This window comes from Trachypithecus francoisi, unplaced genomic scaffold (assembly GCF_009764315.1).
Source record: "Trachypithecus francoisi isolate TF-2019V2 unplaced genomic scaffold, Tfra_2.0 Lachesis_group3, whole genome shotgun sequence".
Classification (NCBI taxonomy): domain Eukaryota; kingdom Metazoa; phylum Chordata; class Mammalia; order Primates; family Cercopithecidae; genus Trachypithecus; species Trachypithecus francoisi.
In genome coordinates, this window is record NW_022681468.1 from 122,140,188 (window position 1) to 122,161,046 (window position 20,859).

The following is a 20,859-nucleotide window of genomic DNA, read 5'->3' on the forward strand; positions in this document are numbered from 1 at the left end:
TCCCAGCTACTCGGGAGGTTGAGGCAGGAGGATTGCTTGAACCCGGGAGGCAGAGGTTGAAGTAAGCTTAGATCACACCACTGCACTCCAGCCTGGGCGACAAAGTGAGACCCTGTCTCAAAAAAAAAAAAAATCTGTGTTATTATGTTACTTATTTTTATGCAAGATTTATGTAATGCTTCCTGTTTTACTTTTTGAAAACTTAGGAATCAAGCCTTACTTTAAGGTTGCAGTAGATGACTTGTGAAGTAGAAAATTTAACCTTTTATGTTTGAAATTCAGATGCATTTACCCATAGAAACAACCCTCCAGTCCTCAGATTTCTGAAACTGCAGAACCAGAAAGCACAGTTATATAATGGGTAAACTAGGCTTTGGAGAGTTACACAGGAAAGCCAGCCATGTTCATGACATTGCTTCTTTGGAAAACATGCATTCTTCTGCAAGATTGGGAGTTTGTTTCTAGGTCTGTCAGACTCCTATACTTGCAAAAGTATCTTCAAGTAATTTACTAAAGAGAACATTGTTATTTCAAAGGTAGAGGCTTTTGTGCTGCTTTGACACCATTGTCTAGGAACAGAATGGAGATAAAAGCTTAAGTCTTCAAACGTGCATTTTTCTACTTGAGGTATTCTGAGTGCACCCTTTGGTTTACTCTGGGAATAAGTAATTTTTACTTAAGCAAAGTTACTTATTTTGCTGTGGTAAGAGGACTCTGCCTTTGATTGGACTGTATATTTCCAAGTCTTTATTTTCTTCAAAGAATGGAAGATTGGGCCAGCAAGATGAACCGCAAGGGCCTCGAGTTGTCATCACAGAGTGATTCAGTAGATGGTCTGATGAGGGCATTGATTTCAACTGATGACTGGCGTGAGGGAACTGATTGTTTTTAGCTATGATACTTAATATATTTATATTTTTCAACCAAAATTGAAAGAAGGACTATTTTTGTGTTTATGTTTATTTAAAGAGGGAGGTTGTCATCAATCTAGGAGGAAGAGAAGCTTAAATGTTCACATTTTCTCCAGACCCAAAGGGACTTCAAAAAAAAAACATGACTACATTACGTTCCAGTATGCGTGTATGTTAAATTAAAGCTCAGTAAAGCTGTGGTTTCCCAAAGTTGTTCAGTTCCCAAAAGCTGGGGAGCCAAGATTCAGTTCTAGTTCTATACATGTAAAATATGGTCAACTTAGCAACTAGACTGTGTGGATTCAGAGTGCAGGTGGCAATAGGAGAAATTGCAGTAGATGATTTTACTATTAAAATGAAAACGTCTATTGCACTCAAAATCAGTTTACAATTAGTTTATTCTTTGATGGTAGTTGAAACCTTAGTAGATAAAGTGTGGTAAGTTAAATAATAAATGAAAATGACACGATTGTTGTGCAGTTTGTTTCCTTACTTGTGGAGTAGAGAATTTGACTTTTCGTGTGAAGTGTTAGACTAGTCTTTTAGATATTGTTGAGGTGTGAAATGATTATAAGGTGTTCTTTCATTAAATGGCATACCCATAAATGAGGGGGTGGTAGAGAGTAGGAGGAGAAATACCCGTTGAACAGTATTACACATCGGCCCATATTGTACAAAATCGCTTATGATACAGAGAATACTGTATCATCCTGGAGGGTTCTGAGCATGTTTAGAATCAGACTTTTATTTCTGGACCATCTAACTGCTTTGTTTTTGTATGGCAAAAGGGAAAAATCTAGAAAGTATGCAGTGGTCATTTGGCTTAAGCAACTTGCTGCCTTTTCCCTCAAGGAATATGCCCCAATAATTCGTCAACAAATAATGACACTCAACAAATAATGCAATCTGATATAAAATCATTTTTGTAAGGTCAAGGTGTGTCCAGAATTGGTTTCTTCCCGTGGGTTCTTGGTCTTACTGACTTCAAGAATGAAGCCATGGACCCTTGCGGTGAGTGTTACAGTTCTTAAAGATGGTGTGTGCGGAGTTTGTTCCTTCAGATGTGTCTGGAGTTTCTTCCTTCCGTTGGGTTCGTGGTCTCGCTGACATCAGGAGTGAAGCCACAGACCTTGGCAGTGAGTGTTACAGCTGTTAAAGGTGGTGCATCTGGAGTTGTTTGTTCCTCCTGGTGGGTTCGTGGTCTTGCTGACTGCAGGAATGAAACTGCAGACTCTCAGAGTGAGTGTTACAGCTCATAAAGGTAGTGCGGACCCAAAGAGTGAGCAGCAGCAAGATTTATTGTGAAGAGCAAAAGAACAAAGCTTCCACAACGTGGAAGGGACCCGAGCCAGTTGCTGCTGCTGGCTCAAGTGGCCAGCTTTTATTCCCTTATTTGGCCCTGTCTACATCCTGCTGATAGGTCCATTTTACAGAGTGCTGATTGGTGCATTTACAATCCTGTAGCTAGACACAGAGTGCTGATTGGTGCTTTTTTACAGAGTGCTGATTGGTGCGTTTACAGTCCTTTAGCTAGACAGAAAAGTTTTCCAAGTCCCCACTCAACCCAGGAAGTCTGGCTGGCTTTACCTCTCAATCACCCCTCTAAACAGGACACCCCAATTGCTGTTAGGAATTGGGCAATGACCACTCTAGCTACTGCCTGCTCGACAGGGGCAAAGAAGGGACCCTGCAGTTTTAGTGTCCTCCAGAGGGGAACTCTTTAGGCCAGTGAAAGGGCCAGCAGGTTGGTCCAGGAGTCCTCAGTAGAAGTTGTTAGTTGAGCTCATTTGGGGTTCCATTTGTAAGACCATCTGTAGCTTGATGGCCTCGATCCTAAAGGAAACAAATTTGACAAAGAGGTTAAAAATACAGGGCCTGAAGGCAAGTAATAGCAAGATGGCTTTCATGGGACCTAGAAAGGGGAGAAGCCATGCTGCCCAACTCCAGAGGTTGGTATGAGTTTGAAAGGCGTTGTCTGATTTCAGAAGCCTTTTTCTGTAAATGCGTGGCAGCCTCTCGTACTATCTCTGACTGATTAGAGTAAAAACAACACTCTTCACCTAAGAAGGTGCGAGTCCTCCTTTCTCAGCAATGAGGAGGTCTAGGCTTCAGCGGTTTTGGAGAGTCACTGCTGTGAAAGTCTATTTGGGATTGTTAAGGATAGGTATTGTTATTTCTTGCAAACTGAGAAATTCTTTGAGAGTGTTGGTAGTAGGGTAATACAGGTTACACTGTTAACTGTTAGTAAACTTTACTTTTGTTGAAAACCTTGTAAGTTTGGGATTTCAATTATTCTTTGCTATTAGTAAGACCTCGTTCAGTCTATGTTAACTTAGAATTCGTATATGTGGCTCCTTCCTGATACTGTAAGTACTTTAAGATTTGGCTGAGTGCAAACAACTCCCACGTTTGAGCAGACCAATTATTAGGCAGTTTTTCTAACTCTGCTTCTACAAGAGTTTCCTTGTCACTTACTGAATACCCATTGTGTCTTTTTCGCTTAATCGCCTGGAAGGAACCATCTATTTCCTGTCCTGAAGGGAGTTCTTCCTAAGTCTGCTCGGACCTTTGTATAGTAATTAATTAAGATTTAGATCCCCTGTTAGGAAACCTGCTGGGTTAAGAATTTTTGATAGGAAGGCTATAGGTTGTCAGTGGCCTCAGTGCTTTTGAGCTACGCCCTTATTTATACTGATAACAAGGTGGTATTGGAGTGTTTATAGGGTTATGGAGAAGACCTTCAATTATCAATTATAGGTTTCAAATTTACCCTGGCTTTTAAAGGAATAAGGTACACTTTTTTCTTTACTACTTCTTTCTTTCTCTCTCTTTGACTCCTTCTTTGTCTCTGTCTCTTCCTTGCTTTCCTTCTGTTTGACTTTCTGCCTCTCTGCCTCTTCCTCTGTCTCCTTCTCTTTGTCTGTCTGTTTCTTCCTGTCTCTTTCTCTTTCTCTCTTTCCTTCTGTCTTCAACTTTGTCTCTCTCTTTCTCTCTGACTCCCTTTGTCTGTCTCTCCCTTTCCTTCTCTCTTTGACTTTCTGCCTCTCTCTCTCTTCCTCTGTCTCTCTCTTTGACTCCTTGTCTCTCTTCTTCTCTCTCTTTCTCTCTCTCTCTCTCTGACTTTCTCTTTCTCTCTTTCCTTTCTGCTGGTCTTTCCCTGCCTCTGCCACCCACTTATGCTGCTGTTCTCCCCTCTCCTTCCCCTTTTGATGGCTTTGGCAGTGTAAGACTGCCACCTCTTTGGGTTTTTGCACTGTGTGCAATAACTCCATGGTTTCCTTGTGATATTTAATGGGGGTTTCCTTAGAAGTTAGGAACTCCCTTTCTCTCCACATTGCAGCATGGCCACGTAGGATTAGATAAGCATACTTACTATCTGTAGCAAAGTCTCCCAATTACAACTGAGGAGGTGGGAGAAATACCTGGTTACAGGCTGTCCCAGGATTCCTCGAATGGTAATGGACCTTGAGGACAGTCTGGGACAGGAGATTAACACTGAGAAGACTGCACCAGTGTCCAGGAGGAAGTCAATTTCCATTCCTTAACCCTCAATGGTTAAGTACTTGGGATTCAGTGAGGGTGATGACATGAGCTGGTGCTTGTCCCGGGCACCCTCAGTCCTGTTGTTGGATCATCTGGTTGGGGGCTTCTGGCCCAGAGAAACTTTGTCCTCTGGGGCAGTGCACCTTCCAGTAATTGCCTCGGCATGGTGGACATGGGTGAGGGGGCAGCTTCATTGGACAATCTTTTTAAAAGTGTCCTTGCAAACCACACTGATAACAAGCCCCACCAGGTGATTGGCCTGCTCCATTTTCTGTCCTCTGTGAACCACCAAGGTTTGTTTATCTGAGGGCCATGACTAAGGCTCTGGCCTTTTTCTGATCTCGCTTTTCCTTTTGAGCCTGTTCCTCTTGGTCCCTGTTATAGAACACCGAGGTTGCCAGGTTTAATAATGCCTCCAGATTTTGTTCAGGGCCTAAGGCTTGCTTTTGGAGCTTTCTCCTGATATCTGTAGCTGATTGGGTAATACACTTATCTTTTAGGATCGGTTGACCTTCGAGTGAGTCAGGTGACAGGAGAGTATATTTTCTTAAGGCCTCCCGTAGCCACTCGAGGAAGACAGAAGGATTTTCTTCCTTTCCCTGAGTTATGGTGGACATCATTGAATAATTCATGGGCTTTTTCCTAATTCTCCTTAGTCCTTCTAGAACACAGGTCAACGGAAGTTTGCAACTCCAGTCCCCATGATTTGAGTCAAAGTCACAGTCGGGATCCATACTGGGGACAGCTTGCTGACTGGTAGGGAATTTGTCCCTTTCTTCAGCTGTCATTCTATCATTTACTTGACTAAGATACCAGCTATCTCCAAACTCTTGGGCCGCAGCTAAAGCCACATTCTTTTCATTAAAGGCCAGGGTTTGATCTAATAGCATGACTTCTCTCCAAGTGAAGTCAAAGGTTTGCCCTAGACCCTATAGGACATCTATGTACCTATCAGGATCATCTGAAAACTTCCCCAGGTTTGCCTTGATCTGCTTTAACTCAGAGAGGTAGAAGGGGACATGTACCCGGGTTGGGCCAAATTCCCCTCCCCCTACAACTTGAAGGGGATGTAACGGATAGCCCAGGGTTTTTTGTGGTCCTTTGGAGATTTCTTTGCTTGTTTCCTTCTGGGCAGGCGAGATTAGAGGAGGCTTATCATTAATAGGAAGGAGAGGTATAGGGAGGCTAGGATATGGAGATAAGCTGAGAGGTCCTCCTGTGGGATGTAAATTGCAAGCTTTGCGTAGTTGTGTATTCTCCTTCAGTGAAAAGAAAGCTTAGACATAAGGTATTTACTCCATTAGCCTTCCCTCTTACAGAAAAGGTCAAGCTGCAGGATAGTATTGTAATTTATACTTCTCTCAGGTGGCCATTTTTCCCCATTAGTGAGAGAATATTGGGGCCAAGCCATAATGCAGAAAAAAATGAACTGCCCCTTTTTCAGGGTTTGCAGGTCAAATTGGTCCCAGTGGCTTAGGATGCATTTCAAGGGTGAGCCTGTTGGTGCCTGAGTGTTTCCCATCTGAAAGACAAAACCGCCTGCGGTTTTGGTTGGTTTCCCCTCTCCCCGCCCAAGAACCTGCAACGGTCCCTGGACCCTGCTGTTCGGAATAGTTGTGCTCACCGACGCAGCAGCAGAAACACTGGTTTTCCTCCTAGACCACAAGGAGGACCGAGAAAGGTCGGATTTAGTGGCCCTTACCGACGCATTCTCAAAAACCTGCACCCTTGCCTGTCCTCCTAGACCACAAAGAGGAACAAGGAAGGTTGGATTTAGTGGCCCTTACTGATGCATTCTCAAAAACCTGTTAGAGTCCTAAACATTCTCCTGTTAGTATTGGGACTTTACCCCTGTCCTATAAAGATGTTGTGCCCCAGAAATGAAGTGGAGGGCCATACCCTGAGGGAGGGAAGGGATCTCCAGGGTTGGAAGAGTGATGCCTTTTGTCCTCATTTCTCATCATATGATAGGAAGGATATCATTTCTGAAGCTCCCCATATTCTAGCTTCAGGAATACATTTTATTAGGCCTGCTAGTCTGAGGAGGGATCCTAAAATTCCAGATAAGATAGTACCCCCACCACTGACGGGGCTTTGCGCAAAAAATGTCTTTCTGATTGGTGAGCCCTGGTGCCTAAAGAAGGGAATAGAGTCCTGGAGTTTATACTAGAAATCATTCTTATGGGAGAAACTAGAAAAGCACTAGAGACAAGGAGTGGTTGTGGAAGTGGGACTAGTCTCGGAGAAGAGAGGCTAGAGGAAGTTTGTCTGACAGGCATTAGGACCCAGGAGGCAAGGGTCAGGATAGATAGGATAGATAGGCGAGTCTCATTTGGGTGATGTAACTTTGAGAGTTCCACTCATGGCCGTGGGGTCAACGAACTTGTTGTCAGGACCCTGGAGCGGAATGGCTTTCCTTTCTGTCGACCCTCGGCTCAGCCCAGAAGTACAGGAAAAGTGGAAGCTGGTTCCAGGCAAACCAATGCTCCCAACTCCAAAGAGTCAGGGGTTGTTAGAGAGCCCTTTCCCAGAAAGCCTGACACTCGGCCGCGCTAGTCGCTTTTAACTGGCTGACAGGTGCCTGGTATTTAGCCCCCGAATTCTAAGGAAAAATAGGATAGAATAGCAAGTGAAAGGGGTCTGATGGTACTCACCACTTGGCGATGGTCCCTTCATGGTCACCAAAATGTGTCCGGAATTGGTTCCTTCCAGTGGGTTCTTGATCTTGTTGACTTCAAGAATGAAGCTGTGGACCCTCTCAGTGAGCGTTACAGTTCTTAAAGATGGTGTGTGCGGAGTTTGTTCCTTCAGATGTTCAGATATGTCTGGAGTTTCTTCCTTCCGGTGGGCTCGTGATCTCGCTGCCATCAGGAGTGAAGCCACAGACCTTGGCAGTGAGTGTTACAGCTGTTAAAGGTGGTGCATCTGGAGTTGTTTGTTCCTCCTGGTGGGTTCATGGTCTCGTTGACTTCAGGAATGAAGCCATAGACCCTCACAGTGAGTGTTACAGCTCATAAAGGTAGTGTGTACTCAAAGAGTGAGCAGCAGCAAGATTTATTGTGAAGAGCAAAAGAACAAAGCTTCCCCAGTGTGGAAGGGGACCTGAGCAGGTTGCCGCTACTGGCTCCCGTGGCCAGCTTTTATTCCCTTATTTGGCCCTGTCTACATCCTGCTGATTGGTCCATTTTACAGAGTGCTGATTGGTGCATTTATCCTTTAGACACAGAGTGCTGATTGGTGCATTTACACTCCTTTAGCTAGACATAGAGTGCTGATTAGTGTGTTTTTACGGAGTGCTGATTGGTGCGTTTACAATCCTTTAGCTAGACAGAAAAGTTCTCCAAGTCCCCCACTCAACCCAGGAAGTCCAGCTGGCTTCACCTCTCAAAGGTATGAAAATTACTTTAAGTTTGGCAAGAATGATAATTTGGACATAGCATTGTATTTATTTTGGAGCCAGTACACACGGATACCACAAATACGTCTTTAATAATTCTTATTCAGGAAGCAATATTGACATAGATTAAGATGGACCAGGACAGTTGTGAAACTGGTTTTTTTTTTTTTTTTTTTTTTTGAGACAGGGTCTTGCTCTGTCACTCAGGCTGGAGTGCAGTGGCGTGATGTTGGCTCACTGCAACCTTCGCCTCCCAGGCTCAAGCGATTCTCCTGCGTCAGCCCCACTACCCTACCCCAAGTAGCTGGGACTACAGGCTCAGGCCACCACACCTGGCTAATATTTGTATTTTTTGTAAAGAAGGGGTTGTGCCGTGTTGCCCAGGCTGGTCTTGAACTCCTGAGCTCAGCTGATCTGCTCACCTTGGACTCCCAAAGTGCTGGGGTTACAGGTGTGAACCAGCACTCCTGGCCTGTTGTGAAACTATTAAAGAGGCTTTATGATATTATAGGTTCAGTAACAAAAACCTATTTAGAGTTTAATTTTCCGTACGGATCTGATGGCTGGTTTGACACAGAAGTGGAAAAAAGTTTCACTGTATTTGGATCAAACTCCAGCCTGCTCAGATCAGGAAAATGTTTGATCATTTGGTAATAAACACTGTGATCTTGATGTAACAGGGTGGCTGTTTTGTCTGACTTTTCCTGGAGTTGTATAGGATTTCTGTGGTGGAAAAAAAAAAAAATCTGTGAATTGAGTACTAAATTCTATCCTTTTTTTAGCTATCTGACTTTAAACAAGTTAACTTCATTCCATAAGTATTGACCAGATTTGTTCAAATGTGCCATCCATTGTTCTAAGTACCTAAAACATTATGCGTCTCAGTCACCTACCTTATTAGTAATGGGGTCATTATCTCCCAGTTTTTATGGTTTTTAGCAGCTTTTTGGAATATAATTTAAGTAGTATAAAATCTGCCTGTTTTAATTGTATAATTCAGTGTTTTTTTTAAATATATTTACAGATTTGTGCAACCATCATTGCAATCTGATTGTAGAACATTTCCATCATTCCGGAAGGAACTTTGTGACTATTTGCAGTCGCTCCTCAGCTCCATGCAACCACTAATGTACTTTTTGTCTTTATAGATTGGCACATTGTATATAAATGGAATCATAATATGTGGTCTTTTGTGTCTGGCTTCTTTCACATAGCATAATGTTTTTGAAGTTCATCTGTATTGTAGGATGTACTTCATATTCCATTGTATGGATATACCACTTTTTTTTATCCGTTCATCAGTTGATGGACATTTGGATTGTTTCCACTTTTTGGCTATTGTGAATAATGCTGTTACGAACATTCTTGTGCAAGTTTTCATGGGACATCTGTTTTCATTTCTCTTGGGTAGATGCCTAGGAGTGGAATTGCTGGGTCATATGGTAAATTTATATTTGGTATTTTAAGAAACTGCCAAACTGTTTTCTTCCAAAGTGGCTGTACCATTTTATGTTCCCATCAGTGAGGATTCTAATTTCTCCATATCTTTGGACAATAACAGTACTTGTTATTATCTATATTTTTTGTTATAGCCATTCTAGTGGATGTGAAGTAGTATCTCATTGTGGTTTTGATTTGCATTTCCTTAATAACTCATGATGTTGAGAATCTTTTCATGTGCATATAGTCCATTTTAATATCTTCTTTGGTGAAATGTCTATTCAGATCTTTTTTTGCCCACTTTTTTTTTTTTTTTTTACCTATTTTATTTTTTTAACATGGAGTCTCACTCTCTTGCCCAGGCTGGAGTGCAGTGTTGTGATCTTGGCTCACTGCAGCCTCCGCCTCTGAGGTTCAAGCAATTCTTGTGCCTCAGCCTCCCAAGAAGCTGGCATCATAGGTGTGTGCCACCATGCCTAGCTAATTTTTTGTATTTTTGGTAGAGACAGGGTTTCGCCGTGCTGGGCAGCCTTGTCTCAAATTCCTGGACTCAAGCAATCTACCCACTTCGGCCTCTCAAAGTGCTGGGATTACAGGCATGAGCCACCGTGCCCAGCTCTTTTTTGCCTGCTTTTAAATTGGTTTTATGGTCTTCTTATTAATGAAAAAGTTCTTTATATATTCTGGTTACAAGTCCCTTATTGATACATAATTTGCAAACATTTTCTCTTGTTCTATGGCTTGGGTTTTTTTTTCTTGGTGGTGTCTTGAAACAATTTTTACTTTCAATAATGTCTTACTTATTAGTGTTTTTGTTTTCCTTGATTCGTTGACCATTTGTTGCCCAATAATGATTTTACCCTTTTAGAGGAAGCTTTTGGATGCTGGGATGTTGGGTCTGTTAGCTTTCTGACATTTTCTAACTGATCAAGCTTATTTTCAATACTTGAGTACAGGGGCTACAGAATGAATGTTCTCCATTATTCATTAAACTTATTCTGTTTTGGAAAATTCATCTCAAACATGTTTGGTTTTTTTTAGAGTAAATTAGCATCTACTGCAGATGTTGTCATCCTGAGCAGACATTGACATTTCTTGTAAGGTTTTGTTACTTGATGCTGATTTGTTTATGAAAAATTACATTTGAATATGAAAATTATTTTTATCTCATAATTGTCCTGTTTAGGCTTATGAATTCTTCTAGAAATCTATCATTCATAGATTATTTTCAAAGCTTCTAAGGTTAATTGCCAAATAATTTTTATGGTTAATAATCAAAGAAGACACTTTAGATAGACTTTATCAAAGAGAGATTTTATTAGATATAAATGGAAGATATTTTTATCTGGGGTAGGTGGTTGTGATGCCTGACTGTAATGCCTAGTTTCAGCTTTTCGAGAAAGAATAAAACCAATTTTGCATTCCAGAACTTTTATTTTGTTTCATGAATACAGCTAAGTAAATTCCATAAGGTTTCTTTGCTATAGGACAGGGTATCTCAGCTTCGACACTGTTGACCTTTTGGGCCAGACAATTCCTTGTCTTGTGGGGCTATCTTGTGCATTGTAGGATGGATGTTTTTTTTTTTTTTTTTTTTTTTTTAGACGGAGTCTCGCTCTGTCACCCAGGCTGGAGTGCAGTGGCCAGATCTCGGCTCACTGCAAGCGCCGCCTCCCGGGTTCACGCCATTCTCCTGCCTCAGCCTCCCGAGTAGCTGGGACTACAGGCGCCGCCACCTCGCCCGGCTAGTTTTTTGTATTTTTAGTAGAGACGGGGTTTCACTGTGTTAGCCAGGATGGTCTCGATCTCCTGACCTTGTGATCCGCCCGTCTCGGCCTCCCAAAGTGCTGGGATTACAGGCTTGAGCCACTGCGCCCGGCCTAGGATGGATGTTTAGCAGTATTTTTGACCTCTACTCACTAGATGCTAGTAACATCCCCCTATTGTGATGCAAAAATGTCTCCAGGTGTTGACCTATGTCCCCTTGGTAGGGTTGGGGAGAATCACATCCTCGTAGAGAATCACTGCTTTAGGGGTATATTTAGAACTAGCAAGGGAATTCAGAGAAGTGCCCTACCCCTCTAAAATATAGGTAGGAATTGTCCATCAGCTGTGCCACTAGAATTGACAAAGTGGTCTTTGCATGCAGCCCATAAAACTTAGAGCTGATGTTTCCTGCTTGATCTTTATAAAACCCTTCTCCATATTCTCTCTCCCTTTCCTGATTGCTTCTTTATGTTCTTGTGTGTATGTTTGACTGCATTGTACGGTCTTCTAAAAGCAAGCAGAGACACCCCCCACCCATCCCGCATCCCTCTACACCGCCCGCTGACTTTCCCCAATTATTTTAAGATGAAGCTGTGGTGACCAATTCCAGATGACTATTGGGAGAAAGTAAACTTGAGGAAAAAGAGAACTGGGTTGGATTTCCTCTGCTTCAGCTTTAAAATGTTTCCGCTGTGATATAAAAAGCTTAAGAGCATGTGGAAATGCGAATTTAGAGTGTAACCAGAGAAAAGGGGTGTGTCAGGAAGAGGTAATTAAGTGTTGTAAGCAACCCAGAATCTCTGTACTATTGTTAAAGCAGTATGTTGCTTTAACTCAATCCAGTTACTCTTCCCTCAGCAAGTCTATACTACTCCAGTGATTGATGTGTCATACAGACTGCAACAAATATCACCTATACTTGCACCAGGAGGCTAGGGTATGATTACACAGGGAGCCTCAGATATGAGTTTCCTGACATTTGTCTGTGAAGTCTCAACTCTAATGTTGCACAGTTTTAACCTTTAAATACTACCATGCTGCAAAGTCCCTTTCCACTGGAGCAGTATAGTCTACTTTTAGTATTTAGGGACTACCTGTTTACAACTACTACAAAATATTTGACAGAGTAGCATGCACCTTGTTTGACATTCTCATGAAGTTGTGGGTAAGAAACTGTAGTTGCTTGCAATAGTATGAATCCAATATGATTTCTTAAAGTCTCTCTTTTCCCTTGCTGGTTAATGAAAACTCTAGGTTTTGAATTTTTCCTAAGTCATATTTTGCTCAGTTCTTTTCTTTCATAATGGCTACTTTTCCTTTCAGCTGATGTCAGACTCTGCTGCCTCCTATAATTTTCCTAATTGCCTTCTCTTCTGTCTCAGCATATGCCTTAGCAGTGGAAAAGAAAAATTTCAAGTTTATTTTAGGGGGTGGTCTGGGGTAGAAGGGCGAGGCTAGCACAGCTTAAAGGAGATGGTTATTTCCTGATTGTAATGTTTCTTACTAACTCCTCAGTGCATCTCTAACCTACCTCTAGTCAGGAGGGCTGTCACAAATGTGAAAAAAAGTGAGTTGGGAAGAAGGAAGTGAATATTTACTAAGGGCCTACTCTGTGCTTACTAAGGGCCTCCTCTGTGCCCAGTGTCTGTACTTTCTTTGATATAGTTTCATTTAATTCATTTAAGCTTTTTGAGAAGTGTTCTCATCCCTGTTTGCAGGTAAGGAAATGAGACACAGAGGGGTTAATCTGCCCAAGGCTTTGCAGAGAGCCAGCATGCAAATGCAGGCCTGTCGGACCCCAGGTCTGTGCTGTCTCTGCTTTCCATGCTCTTCTCCCTTCTTGTAGTACTGCCTTCACAAAGGGAAGAAAGAAGAATGTTGGGTCTCCAGAAGAGTGGATTCCATGAAAGACACTCATATCTGGGGTGAGAGGTTGTGATGCCTGGCTGTCAAGGCAGTTTCAGTTTATGAGAAAGAATAAAACCAACTTTGCAGTCTGAGAAGAGTGCTGGTTTCCAGAGGGATCATCTTGATTTGAGGTGGCAGCTGTCACTTCCCTCAGGGCATAGAAAATATGATTTAACCACTGGACAACTTTGCTTCACAAAGAATGTCATGATTGGTTAAGTGCACATTAATACTACTGATATTAAAAGTGTACTTAATTACCCTACTACTGAAGGAGACATGAAAAAGCCATAACAGTATTAACGTGTCTAGTTTAGAATGCATTTGTCTTTTTTGGCTGAGGTGGATAGGTGAGGGCGTAAGGTAAGGGTTGTGTATGTGCAAGTTTATATATAGATAACGTGTGTGTGTGTGTGTGTGTAGGAGAACAGATATTTGTGGTGTTTGGGAATTCACCTTGAACTTCATATTGCCTTCTAATTCATGCTAAAAAGAATATCACCTCTTATTGATTCTTAACCATAGAAAGCTAGCTGCCTCTTTTCTTTCATTTGATTGGTTACCACATTTGTACTTTCTCTGAGGGAAGGATCATTATTAGGATATACAGGGAACAGTAGAAAGCTGAATAAAAAGAGGAAGATGTTGGGTTACTGAACTGAAATGTTGCCTTGGAACATGGCTTCCTTCAAAGCTCTTGAATCTTTATTTTCTGTAACTGACCATATGAGATTATAGGGAAAAGAAGTGGACCAAGGATGTGAGAAAGTAAATGGGAGTTATTGGAGAATTGATGGCTTTGTAAAAAAGTTTCTCAAATAGGGATAGAGGTTTATACTTGCAGTTAACACTGAAGGAAAGGTTTATGTTTGCTACTAGAACTGAGTTGGCATCTAACTTCCTTTGTAAAAGCACTACAAATTAACTATTGTAAGCTGTGAAATGGAGTTTGTAGTAACAGACCTGGCAAGTAAACACCTAGTGTTTGTCTCTTAAAAAATGATATATTACAGCTCCACCAGGTGGCTGCCAATAGTGTGAATGAGACAGGCTGGCATCCACCAGGAGGAGGGGAAAGCTGCTCTTGAGTTTCTTTGTGCCTATCGGAGTCTACAACATAATAATTTAGTGAAGGACAAAGAAGGGAGCCCACTGCAGGTTTTTCTAGGAAGTCTTGCAACACACACACACACACACACAAACAAAAAAACCTCAAGATCACTGTGACTTATCTTTGACATGTAAATACTTGAATGTCATAGACAGTTTTCTGATGGGTTAATTGTGCTGCAGATCTGTATATAATTGTGCCCATATTCTGGCTATTATTTTTGGTGTTCCTAAAAGGGCAGAGGATACTTTAGGTCCATAGACTAGTTTTGGCTTGTCACTATTAGAGACTCAAGTGTGATCCAGCTCAGATGCTAAGTATTGTAACATCACGGTGTAGTAGGAAAGATATTGGTGAATCAAATCCAGTTTTAGGCTCTGCTCCTATTAGACAAGTGGCTTCTTTGTTCCTGGGCCTCAGTTTTCTAATCTGTAAAATGAGTGAATTATATTAGCTGATCTCCAGAAACCTTTAGCCATGTGTACAATTTGAATAATTTCATTTTAATTTAGAAAAGAATAAACTTGTTAAGCATTTGAAAATAAAATAGAAAACATGAGAGAAGAAAGCTATATTTAGTGTACACATTTACATTTTTTAAATTAAACTCTACATTATGATATTGATCATAAGAATTAGAATGAAACAGTCCTTACTATTCTCTCCCTAGCTCTAATACGGCACAGATGTGATAATGAAGTCCATATGCAGTCTTGAAGAAAGTGTCTGATTAGACATAAAGTGTTAAAAAAAATCTGATAAGTAAATTGAGCTATCAACTTGTTTAGGCAGCACAGAGAATAAAACAAAAGCCAAAGCCCACTAGCTACTGAAACACTGAAATGTGAAATTCATTTTCCCAACTTATTGGTTACATTCCTATCGAGGTTTGGAGAAAAAAGAAAGAAACAACTTCTTTCTCCGTGTTAAGTAAATATCTTAATCATTTGCAAATGCAAGTATAAAATTGAAATTGTAAGTGCTCTGAGTAACAAACATTGTTTTGTTCTTTTGTGTTCTAAACATTAATAAAATGAGCCATCATTAATGGATCTAAATATTTTAAATTGCAGTTAGTAATGCCATTTTAATTGATTTTAGATTTCTCATGTTGAGGAGCAAAGAAAGCATAACCCCAATTTTTTTATTCCAGTTTTTAACAATACAACCGATTTAGAAAATATTAAGAACTGATTGTAGCAATGGCAGGAATATTAGTCCCCCTCTGCCTTTGTACTTTGCCCCTTAGCAACAAGTGAATTCATTACTGTATTTTATTATTTGTGCTTCCCTCCTTTAAAAAATACGCAGTTTGCTATTTTTAAAAATTACCCATGGATGGCCGGGCGCAGTGGCTCACGCCTGTAATTCCAGCACTTTGGGAGGCCGAGGCGGGCGGATTACGAGGTCAGGAGATCGAGACCATCCTGGCTAACACGGTGAAACCCGTGTTACTAAGTCTGTACTAAAAATAGAAAAAACTAGCCAGGCGTGGTGGCGGGTGTCTGTAGTCCCAGCTACTCGGGAGGCTGACACAGGAGAATGGCATGAACCCGGGAGGTGGAGGTTGCAGTGAGCCGAGATCACGCCACTGCACTCCAGCCTGGGCGACAGAGCGAGACTCCGTCTCAAAAAAAAAAAAAAAAAGAATGAAGACTGATTTTATATAGTGACTCTTTTCACTATTAAAAAATTAGTTTATACTTTTTTTGCTTTTCTCGTTGTTTTAGTTTCTTTCTTTTATGTGTGTATTTATCAGCATATTGTGGCATGTGTGTTAGCTGTGCCAGTATTCAGCTTTTAGAAACACAGCCACATGTTACTATGCCACCTTCTTGAAGTTTGGAGTGTTAGATTTGAATGCTATGTAGACTTTGATCTAGTTTTTGTTTTTCTGTGAGACATTTACATGAAAACAACATCTTTGATTTTAATAACTTACCTGTTTATTTCCCACCTGAAATTGTCTTAATGCTCCATAAGGGACGTAGCAGCTGGTTGCGATGGAATTGACTGACACTAAGTAAAAGATTATGACTTCAGGTAGTAATTAAGTAGACAGAACTGCTGATTTCTTAAAGAAATGGGATACACTCAGATTGTCAAATATTGACATAGACCTTCTGCTAATTTAAGAGTAACAATTCTGGTTCTGGTGAAAAAAAATTTTTAGTTAGTTTCATGATATGCTTTATATCAAAGATAAAACCTTAAATTTGTTTTAAATTTAATTTTTTTGTTAAAAAAAGGGCCGACCTTTCATTCTTGAGAAGATTAATTCCTCTTAACCACTTGATGAAACTTTGCTAATAAAAAGAATGCATGTGTGTATACACTCTTACACACACACTTTGTACGTAATTCCTAGCAGTCTTTTGGACTAAATACTTTCCCCATAACTTTATATTGAGCAGAAATGATGGCATCTTTTCAAATATATAATGTTAGCTCTGGGATTTAAAATTTAATTTCTAGTTTTCAGTGTATTGCTAATTATGAGTTTGAGGCACATTTCATTAATACGTGTTCATCTTAGTATGCATTGACGAGGAGTTTGTGACTGTTTTTCTTTATATTCTTCTGATAAGTCAATTAATGGCAAGTCATTTTACTTCTGTAAGCTCATTTTCCACATTTGTATAAAGTGGAGGTTGTGGGTATGGGTGTGAAAGATGGGAGTTTAGGTTAGAACAACTTGTAATTTCTCTTCCAGTTGTCAGTACTGTATAACATAATGGAAGCAAAATGCTTCCATGGCTCCGTGATCATGTCTGTATTCATTTGTTCATCATTGACTTGTCTCTTACTATGCGGATTTCCTATTATATACATGCTGCACTTAAATTTCCGAAAGATTTACTTATAATCTAATCTTTTAGAATCTAAATTTAGTTGTAGTCATTTGTTTGGCCATTACGCATTTAAAATTTACCAGAAGTGTCTTGATCAAACAAGAATTTGGGTTGGCTTTCAAAGAATGTGAACAAGGCTGAATATAAATAGAATTCCGGTCATTTATCAGTATCCATTCTTTTATTTCATTAGCTGAATTAATGTCTAAGCATTCAGTCCAAGCAATATATGTAGCTCTTCTATTTTACTAATGGTTTAGCCTTAATCCTATCTTCCTTTTAGTTTGCAGTAAGTACGAAATAGTTACAAATTCTAGAAGCTTGTTATAGTCTACCTCCTATGAAGTACTTAAGCAATACAATAAATACAGCTGTCATTCTTTGTCTTCTACTTGCTCTTTTCTGGATATTTGGTTGTATGACTGTTTTTTCCTGTACTGCTATCTAATCTAGTTCACAATGATTTTTGTGTTCTTAAAGAGAAAAAGTCAATGACTTAAATTATATCACCATAACTTTTGTAATCAGATGATCAGAGAAGATAGGATTAAAGCTAATAAATGCAGGGTCCTTTGAAATCCTCACATAAAAGGAAACAGCGAAAGTACCAGCTTTATCTGGTATCTGACTGAGAAAATCAACCAATGTATATTGGTTTTGCACTTTACATGGTAATGTTGTCATTTATTTTTAGATATCCTTGGAACAGAAGATCTTATTGTGGAAGTGACTTCCAATGATGCTGTGAGGTTTTATCCCTGGACCATTGATAATAAATACTATTCAGCGGACATCAGTTTATGTGTGGTGCCAAACAAATTTCTTGTTACTGCAGAGATTGCAGAATCTGTCCAAGCATTTGTGGTTTACTTTGACAGCACACAAGTAAGACTTTGTTTTCTATGAAGGCTTGAATAAGAAATTATTGCATGCCTTCTTTTTTTCCCGTTACGTTTTATCTTACTATCTCTTTTCTGTTTTTGTTTGTTTATATTTTTTGTTCCATATAGAAATCAGGTCTCGACAGTGTCTCCTCATGGCTTCCGCTGGCAGAAGCATGGTTACCTGAGGTGATGATCTTGGTCTGTGACAGAGTGTCTGAAGATGGTAAGGCATGTGGATGGGACATGCATTTGCCATTCCTTGATAAACAGAGTACATCTGTTTCCTTAACTTAGGACATACATCCCATGTGACTTTATTGCTTTATGAAAATATTTTCAGCTATTTTTCTTGGTATCTTGTAATATTTACTTTTTTTTTAAGAATGGATACTTCAGGGTTGAGAAATCATTTTCTTTTCGTTATTTTAGATGCCTTTAGAATAACATTGACATTAAGGGAAACACATTGAGATTTATGAAGACTATTGCAGGAATAGTCATGTTTTGTTTTCTTTTTACTTACGAAGATTCTTTTGCATATTATTTTAGGTGTAAACCGACAGAAAGCTCAAGAATGGTGCATCAGACATGGCTTTGAATTGGTAGAACTTAGTCCAGAGGAGTTGCCTGAAGAGGATGGTAAGTGTTTGTGTGTTAGTAGAAAATATGGCACTTAGATTCAGATATGAGAGATTATTTTAATTCAGGGAAGAAGAATCACAGCAAAATTCAAGAAACTTTTTCCCCAGCTGTTTCAAGGATTTAAGCAAAATCCATTGATGTAGTCTTATACTTAGTGTGAGAATTCATTTATTTGGTTTTACCACCTATTTTAGAACTTTTGAAAATGTGTGTTTTTCTTATGGATAAAGGTATAAGGCTGCTTTCTAAAATCTTTGTCATTTCCCCAATCCTTTTTCCTTTCCCCACTGCTGAAGGAGAGTTAGACCTTCATAGTAGTTAAAGTTGATGTTTCTTATTTTGAATTCATAGTAACCTAAGGCTGAATTCCCAGGAATCACAGGGGACATTTCAGATCTATTTGAATGTCTTTTGGACATTTGAAGCCAAAAAACAGACCCCTAATTTAATCCCCCACCTCTACCCCAGGTAGCTCTGCAATCGCTGTCCTCCGCTATTGCTGGACCTTCTATTTCTTCCCCTTTTCTACTCCCCTTCCCCATTTCTTTTCTCATCTTTTCTCCTTTGAAGTACACCTGTTGTGGTATCTACCAGGATAAGAGGGTTTTTGGTTAAACCTTAAAATCTGGTACAAGAGCTGAAACTTACAGATAATTGAATTATCAAGTGGAATGTCGTAAGTATTATAGAAGAAATAGTGGTGCTGTGGTATTTTAGAGACAGGAGAGCTTATTTTTGTTTAAAAGTGCAGAGAACGTGTTGGCATTGTGAACTCTCATATGTCAGCTGCTCCATGGGGAAGAAGTTAGAAAAGGTCCTGGGCTTGTAGTGAGAGGACTGGTGGAGAGGTGGCATTGTGAATATGCCAGTTGTTCCAAAAGACATCCTGGGCAGGGACAACCAATGTGAATTAAAGTACAAAGATAAGACATAAGCAGTCATTTCATGAAACTTGTATTTTTTTTAAGGAATTAAGAAATATTTTTCTATATTCTGGTTTTATTTATAATTTTTCCAAAATGCTGTTACCTTTGAGAATAAAACTTGCCAGGGAGGAAGAGAACAAAACTGAAATAAAAAGGCTGGTTTTTCTCCTTGCTCTTTTTAAAGAGTGTTGAAAATTGGCAAGTACATCTTTTTCTGTGTTTTTCTAGGTCCCTGAAACTTGTGCCCTGTTTTGTGTATGTGAGCCTGTGTGATTTCTGGCAATAGAATTTTCTCTTTCTCTTGTCCTTGGGAGTCAGTATTTGACTGTTATCATTTTGGAATCTCTGCTCCTTTATACACTATATTTCTCGTAGCCCTTTGTCTGAATAATGTTCTTGTATTCATTCAGATTAATCTTAAAATGGGTTTTTTGATATGTCATCTTTAGGTAACATAATGAAAACTTTCCTAGACTTTTAAAATACAAACTATTCCTAAGCCATATTTCCTCATCTTTTACTTGCATGTATTATTCAAACATGAATATAGGACTTTATGCTAGTTTGTATTAATTTTCCTCTTATTGGTACTAGGTCTTCATTTCAGACCACATTTTTGGTTCCTGGTTATGTCATCTAAAGTGTTAGTTATTCTTTTGAGAATTAAGTCATTCACAGTTAAGATAAACATGACTTTTAGATTTTCATCCAAACATTGGTAGTGATAAACTTATCTTGGTAGAGTATTTTCTTTATTTATTTTTATTTATTTATTTGTTTATTTGACACAGAGTCTCTCTTTGCTGCCCAGAGTGCAGTGGTGCGATCTCAGCTCACTGCAAGCTCTGCCTCCCAGGTTCACACTATTCTCCTGCCTCAGCCTCCCAAGTAACTGGGACTGCAGGCGCCCACCACCATGCCCAGGTAATTTTTTTTTTTGGTATTTTTAGTAGAGATGGTGTTTCACCATGTTAGCCAGAGGATGGTCTCTTATCTCCTGACCTCATGATCCGCCTGCCTTGGCCTCCCAAAGTGCTGGGGTTATAGGCATGAGCCACCCCGCCTAGCCAAGTATTTTCAATTTAATCACTATATTTCTGTTAGGTTGGTAGGCTGGTATTCTTTAAATGATTCATCGATCCATTAAACAGTTGGTGAGTGCCTGCTGTTTTTCAGGCACTGTGCTAGGCAGTGGGCATATGAACTCAGTAAGACAAGAATTCCTGCCCTCAAGGAGTTTCCAGTGTAGTGGGAAGGCTACATTAGTAAATCATCAGTTCCAGTGCATCTTTCCTCTAGGAGAGATGTGCATAGAGTGGTATTGTTTCCACTTTCTGTGAGAATGGTGTAAGTGAATTCACCCTTGATCAATAGCTAATAAGTGGCAGAGCCTGGGTTCAAATTCAGATATTCTGACATGTAACTCTGTGCTCTTCTTGTTAAACCACCCAGGGCTAGGCTGGCCACTAGAGACAGGT

General features: G+C 40.0%; 1 protein-coding gene across 4 annotated transcripts in view; it reads left to right on the forward strand.

The window, feature by feature from the left end:
- Window positions 1–20,859, forward strand: part of AAGAB (alpha and gamma adaptin binding protein) — a 61,184-nt gene that overhangs the window by 5,905 nt on the left and 34,420 nt on the right. For all 4 annotated transcript variants that reach the window (XM_033189651.1, XM_033189650.1, XM_033189654.1 and 1 more), the window contains exons 2-4: window positions 17,624–17,814; window positions 17,940–18,036; window positions 18,363–18,452. In XM_033189651.1, the coding sequence (XP_033045542.1) occupies window positions 17,624–17,814; window positions 17,940–18,036; window positions 18,363–18,452 (378 nt within the window). The remainder of the gene's footprint in view (window positions 1–17,623; window positions 17,815–17,939; window positions 18,037–18,362; window positions 18,453–20,859) is intronic.